General features: G+C 51.7%; 1 protein-coding gene across 1 annotated transcript in view; it reads right to left on the bottom strand.

Annotated features, from left to right (window-relative positions):
• Positions 1 to 403: 403 nt before the first annotated feature.
• The window catches only part of SLC2A10 (solute carrier family 2 (facilitated glucose transporter), member 10), a 29,174-nt gene continuing 22,976 nt past the window's right edge, over positions 404 to 6,601 (bottom strand). The window contains exons 4-7 of the mRNA XM_006881746.1: positions 4,528 to 5,805; positions 3,852 to 3,974; positions 1,109 to 1,244; positions 404 to 482 (exon numbers count right to left, since the gene is read on the bottom strand). Of these exons, the coding sequence (XP_006881808.1) occupies positions 404 to 482; positions 1,109 to 1,244; positions 3,852 to 3,974; positions 4,528 to 5,805 (1,616 nt within the window). The remainder of the gene's footprint in view (positions 483 to 1,108; positions 1,245 to 3,851; positions 3,975 to 4,527; positions 5,806 to 6,601) is intronic.

Genomic DNA, 6,601 nt, shown 5'->3' with positions numbered 1-6,601 from the left:
CAGGACAGATAATACGGCATCCTTGGTTAAATGTAATGGTGATACCAGGAGAAGTTTCCTGCCAGGATTCATAGCTGAAAGGTTCTCTGGCAAAGCCTATGACTTGAGGAAGACTCCATAAAATGTTCCCGTTAAAATACTGCAGAGATAGTCCAAGTCAATAGAGAAACTAAGGCACAAAAGTTGATCTACACGAATCCTAGGAGCTTGAGACCGAAAGTGAAGATCTGTGGGTTCTCAGGCTTTTTTATCCTTGTGTCTCAACAACAAAAAGAGGCCTTCGCTATAGCACAAGTGTCTCCAGAAAGATCCCTTGGAACTCTGGGGCCCCGGGACCACTTGGAGCTGGAGATACCCGTCTTCTAAAGCCATGGTCCCAGCATCGTCCAGGCAGACGGGCACCTCAAGAGGCTGTGGAGACCCTGATGGGGCTGTACTGGACGGCAGCTGAGCTCTGTCCTCGGCCAAAGCCTAGGGTGAACCTGGTGAGTGAAGAGCGAGCAGGGTCAGAGGGTGTCAGGCTATGGGACTGCCGCAGGGAGAAGGTGGGGGACCCTCTCCCATCCCTAGGGGCCTCATCCTCTCTGCCTAGCTCATCTCCCTCTAGGAAATGGCTTGAGATGGTTGACGTTTTCTCACCATCCAAGACTCAGCTCAAGTGTCACCACCTCAGAGAGGTCGTCCTTGACATCCTTTTATTAACTCCAAAAAGACACTGTGACATGTCAGTCACCATCCTAGGCCTTAAAATACAACAATGAATGGTCAACCAGACAAAACTCGCAGTGTGCAGGCAGTATGCGGGAGAGGTCAAGAAGAAAAGTGGGAGCTCTGGTGGCCTAGTGGCAAGAAGCTGCAACTACAATCCCAGAGGTGCATGGTTCGAATCCACCAGATTCTGCCGGGGAAGGAGGGGCAATCTCCTCCTGTACCAGTCAGATCTGATTTGACAGTACACGCACACAAAAATAATAAAATAAAATAAAAAAATTTAAAAAGAAGACGAGTGCTCTCCTAGCAATGAGAGGTACAAAGGCTAAAACTCCACAACCACGTGCTCGGGGTTTACTGCAACTCTGTCCCCCTGGCCACCCTGCCAAGCTCATACCGCGTCCTCTGGAACTGCTGATCTATCTCTGCCAACGTCTGGCCTTTTGTTTCAGGGACGAATAAATAGATGAAGCCCATGCCAAGGACAGCGGTCAGTCCGTAGAGCAGGAAGGTCAAGGACAAGCCAATGGCATCTAGGAAGAAAAGAGGATACGTGTGGGTGGGGGAAGCAGAGGACTCCAACCCCATAGTGTGGGTCAAATGAAACAGTTTAGGCCCAGTATTAAACCCCAGGTCACCCACAGGAAACCCTCCAAGTAAACTGGCTCACAGAATGACAAATATCTCAAAAGTGACAGAAAGGGGTCTTCAACGAGGAGAACTGTGTGTCCCTCCACAGGACCAGAGGCCATAAAGCCACAGACACGCAGAGAGTGACAAATGGTTTTTAAGGGGATGACTCACCCCAGTAAACACAGACTGCTGAGTGTCGTGTGCTCAGAGTACACACTGAGGGAAAATGACAGGTGATTCGGCAGCAAAACCAACAACCACAAAGGACCAAAAGGGCAGCATGGGCCCAGGAATAAAGCTCAGAAGGCAGGGAGGGGATGACAGGAGGATTAACAGAAAGGAGTGTCACAGGGAGGAAACGAAGAGAGTGTAGTTATGTTGCGAGTATTGTAATTAATGCCATACAGACATGCAATGCATGTGAACGGCCGAATGGAAAGCCAATTTGTTCTGGCAAATTGTGATGCACTCAAATCACAAGCAAACAAAGCTGCAGGGATTAGAACCTTGGCAAAGTTCTGTTTGATGGTGTGAGTAGTAGGGACGAGGGAGGGCAAATCCTCAGAAATTCCATGAATTGGTCATTCTGTGAATCAGCCAGGCAGAAAGAGTTGGATTTCTGCCAAGCTGGCCCATGTCTGAGTGGTTTGGGAAGGAGGGCAGATGTCACGGCTCCATCTCTTGAGTCTCAGCTCACTCCCTCTGTCTCGACCTGCCTTTCTCTCTTCCTAGAGTCTCAGGCAGGAGCCAGAGTGTCAGGTTAGCCCTCTAGCTGGACCTGACGGTTGTGCTGGCAAAAAGGACAGGGCTGGTAGTCAGGAAACCTGAGGCTTCTGGCTGGCAGGACTCAGGAAGGACACACTTCTCCATCTGTAAAATGGGGTTGGTAATGTTTCCCCTGCTTGTGTCACACAATTTTGATAAAAATGCCTCTTCTCGCTTACCACCCCTCCCTTTTCTCCACTTTCTCAATAGCTTATTCATTCCACACAAATGGAATGTTTTAAGACAGAGGCAGCTGGGAGACAGGGGATGGAAGGCAGCCGCGGTGGGCAGTTCTTCCACAGTGTCCTCCACAGGTCCCCCAGAGGTAAGAGTATCTCTGCAGAGAAGTTTGGGCAAAGGAAGTAGGGTGGTAACTGGACCCCCAGATCAAGGCCTTGGGACCCTCAAAGAGACTTTTGAGACCACTATGACTATGCATCAGAGAGCTGGACAACGACTAGGGAGGATAGAAAGAGAATTGATGCCTTTGAGCTGTGGTGTTGGAGAAGAGTATTGAGGGTACCGTGGACTGCTAAGAAAACTAACAGGTTCATTGTGGAGAGGGTGAAGCCGGGCTACTCCTTGGAGGCAAGGAATCTGAGTCTTCATCTGACATACTTTGGACATGTTGCAAGGAGGGACCAGTCCTTAGAGAGGGACATCATGCTTGGGAGGGTGGAGGGACAGCGCAGGAGAGAAAGACCCTCGATGAGATGGATTGATTCAGTCAGTGACTGGGGTAATGGGGATAGGTGTGTCAGAGACAGTAAGATTGGTACAGGATAGAGCAGAGTTTAGTTGTACATAGGGTCGCTATGGGTCGCACACGACTCGATGGCACATAACAACAACAAGACCTGTAGCTGATGAGTGGCCTTGGGTCAGGAGCATCTTGACACTATGTCATCTTTCAACTGTGTCCTGGGCCCAGAAAATGTCCACCACCATCCTCCACCCGTTCAGATTGGGTTTGAACATTAGGTAGGAAAAGATGCATTATTCAGTCTTGCTTTGGGGAAAAAAATGTTCCTCCTTCAGCCTTTGCCCCTAAGTATTTTCATAAGAGTCAGCCCTCCCCAGTGAGGACGGAGTGGATGCTTTGAAAGCCACGCCCCCTGTCATATTTGTCTCCCTCTTTTTCTGATATGTGATCCCTATTTTCTTTTGGACAAATACCTCCGCCCTGTCCACCCCCAGCCTCTGTCTGTATAACTACAGAAGGTCCTATTAGGTCATTTGCCCTCCTTTCCCCATCATGGAAGTATTGGTACCATCCCTGAGCATCAGACTAGTCCAACTCTCCAGGCAGAGTGATTGGTTCAAAGGTGGACATGTGATCTTGCTGAGCCAATGAGAGACAGTCCCAGGACTGGTAGAACCAATGGGAAAGAGGCGCTCTCCTTCACTGTGCTGTCAAGTGGCAGAGCACTCTGGGTGGCCACCTTTGCTGCCCTGATGTGGCCCCCACTTGAGAATAAAGCACATAAATCAGCAAAGAGACCAAAGAGTGTTCAAGATGGTTGATGTCTCTGTGTGAGTTGACTTCCTTAACTGTGCCTGAAGCCAACCCCTCTTTAAAAAGTTACTTCAGCTATTCCTTTAGCAACAGTCCCTTTTTCTCAAGCCTGGTTTGCGTCCTGTCTTCTGTCACTTATAACCTGACTTAGGGCTGCCCCGGCTCTCTGGAGAAAATGACTTTGGATTTTGAAAGAGCGAGGTCAGAAATGAGACGGAGGACTCACTGATAAGATCAAGGAAGAACAGGCTGATGAGGAGGTTGACGGCCCAGTTGAAGCTGTTGCAGAAGGCGAAAGCCCTCCCTCGAATCTCCATGGGGTAGATCTCGCTGAGGATAACCCACGTCACTGGAAGAGGAGGACGAGGAGGGGGCTTCAATGTGAAGGCCTGGAACCATGGCCTGGCACCAACTAGCCCGGCCCAACATGCTTCATGAAGCAAACAACCTCCCCACAAAGTGAAACAAGCAAATGTCAGATTCATTGATGCCAAACTCTCCCCAATTTTTCCCCCATCCACCTTTAAGAATCCCCTCAGATGACCAACCATCTCAACTTGTCTGGGGTTTTGTGGTTCCCAGGGAACAAAACTTTCAGAGCAATCTGGGACATTCTGGATAAAAGACGGCTGATCACTCCATTTTTTTCCTCCCCAGTAAACCATTTTTCATTAATTATGCAGGGGGGAAACCCTAGGACTTGTGGGGAAGACCATTTTTGAGAAATAAAATGACAAATCCAATTAGGCACAAGGTCCTGAAAGGAGCATGTGCAGGTGAGGGGTACTGAAGCTTAAAAATCATGAGCTTTAGGATAAAACTTCTGGGCTCCCTTCTGCCCCAAGTTTCTGGTGAGGAGGGGCCACGGCTCCAGATTTGCTGGCAAGAACACCCCCACTGACCTGGCCCAAACCCGAAGGAGAAGGCGCTCACGAAGACCATCAGGCAGATCAGGGCGGTCCAGTGCAGCAGAGCGAGTCCAGGGGCAGGCAAAGGGGGCTCCGGGGAGGGAGCACTCAGGGTCAGCAGGGGGGCGGCCATCGGGTCTCCAGCTCTGCGAGGGGGTTTGGCTTTCACAGAGGCTGACAAGACTGGTTCCCTTAGGTCTGTTCTTGGCAATGGAGGTGGAGCGGAAGCCATCTGTAGGTTGGAGTCTCCAGGGCTACCAGGCAGTCTGGTGGCATTGGGCATGGGCAGGCAGCTCGGGCCCGAGTCCATGGGCATGACGAAGCAGACCAGGCCTATGCCGCTGACCGACAGGGCCATGAGGGCACAGCCCGTGAGCAGCAGCGCCCTGCGGCCTGCTCGGTCCACCAGCCCCATGGCGGTCAGAGTTGCCGCCACCTTCACAGCCCCGAGCCACACGGAGGCCAGGACGGCCGAGGACCCCCCACGGAAGCCGACGGAGAGGAAGATGGTGGAGGCATAACACAGCACGTTGGGCTGCCCTGTTAGCTGCTGGAAGAGAACCAGCCCCAGCCCCACCATGGTCCGGGCTCGCATGTTGTCCCGAGCCCTGAAGAGGTCCAAGAAGGAGTAGCGCGGCCTGTCCAGGCCCAGCTTGGTGACTTCCCCTCCCTGGAGTGGGATGAGGTCCTTATGGGCCACAGCCTCAGGCGTGCCCACGGGGAGGAAGAGAAGGCTGAGGGATTGTAGCAGAGCTGGTGCCCCGGTCCAGCCAAACATGTGCCTCCATCCCCACGGGGCACGGGCCAGCGCATAGTTGACCGCGTAGGAAAGCAGGATGCCCAGAGTGATGCCTGCCTCGTAGAGGGACACCAGCACTCCCCGGTGCCGTGGCCCCACCAGCTCGGACACATAGATTAAGCAGGCCATGGAGGAGAGCGAGATGGCAAAGCCCGTCAGCGAGCGGCCAAGGACCAGCCAGGCCAGAGAGCCAGCCAAGCCCAGGCTCACGCTGCCCGCCAGCAGCACCACGTTGCTCCCGAGGATGACCTGTTTCCTGCCATGGCGGTCTATAAGGAAGCCCCCCACCAGGGAAGCAAGGAGGGCTCCCAGCAGCAGACTACCCACCAAGAGTTCCTGCTCCAAGCAGCTCAGGCCAAAGTCAAGCTGCAGAGGTAGGAGGGCACCTGATATGACAGCCAGTTCGTAGCCAAAGGTCAGGCCACCCAGCAAAGACACGGAGGCACACAGGGGCACCACAGGTGGAGGGCAACCTGGAAAACAAAAGCAGCAGGGTCACAGTTCAGAATGGTCCCTCACCACAGCAGACGTCCTTTTAACCTCCTCTCCATCCATCAACTTCTCATCGATCCAGCCATCTTCTCCATCTGGTCATCTCATTGGGTCAGCCATCTGATACATAGATACAGTGAGCCAAAGAGGAGCAAGATACAGTAAATCCAGCCAATGAACATCAAAGGACCACCCAGCCCAGGGAGCCCCTCCCATCCATCTACCCACTTACTGGCTTGGCTGTCTATCCAATCAACCTCCCACCCTTCCATCCATCCATCCATCCATCCATCCATCCATTCTTTTTTTACTCATCCAGATACTATACGCTTTTATTGCTCCACCCATCCACCTACTTTTCACCCACAGATCCATTGATTTGTCTAGTCATCCATTTATTGATTCTTCTATCCACAAATCCACCCATTGTGCGCTCTATGTTTTCATAGACCCATCTGCATATCCATCCATCCAAGCATTCCACTCAATCTTTAAAAATTCATCTGCCCTCTATGATATATTAGGCATTGTTCTTGGGCTGGAAATACACTGGTGATATGAAGGATCTGGAATTCTGGTAGGCATAGGCAGATGAGTAACAGATAAATAAATATATACGAGACTGAGGGAGCCCTGGTGGCCCAGTGGCAAGAAGCTGCATTGCAATCCCAAAGGCACGTGGTTCAAATCCACCAGATTCTCCGCAATCTTCTCCTGTACCCGTCAGATCTGACTGGATGGTACACACATACATTAATAAAGAGAAAAGTAATAAGT

This window comes from Elephantulus edwardii, unplaced genomic scaffold (genome assembly GCF_000299155.1).
Source record: "Elephantulus edwardii isolate Elephantulus edwardi_28Jun2011 unplaced genomic scaffold, EleEdw1.0 scaffold00015, whole genome shotgun sequence".
NCBI classification, from domain to species: Eukaryota; Metazoa; Chordata; class Mammalia; order Macroscelidea; family Macroscelididae; genus Elephantulus; species Elephantulus edwardii.
The sequence above is the reverse complement of the archived record's forward strand: the minus strand, read 5'-3'. Positions and strand labels throughout refer to the sequence as shown.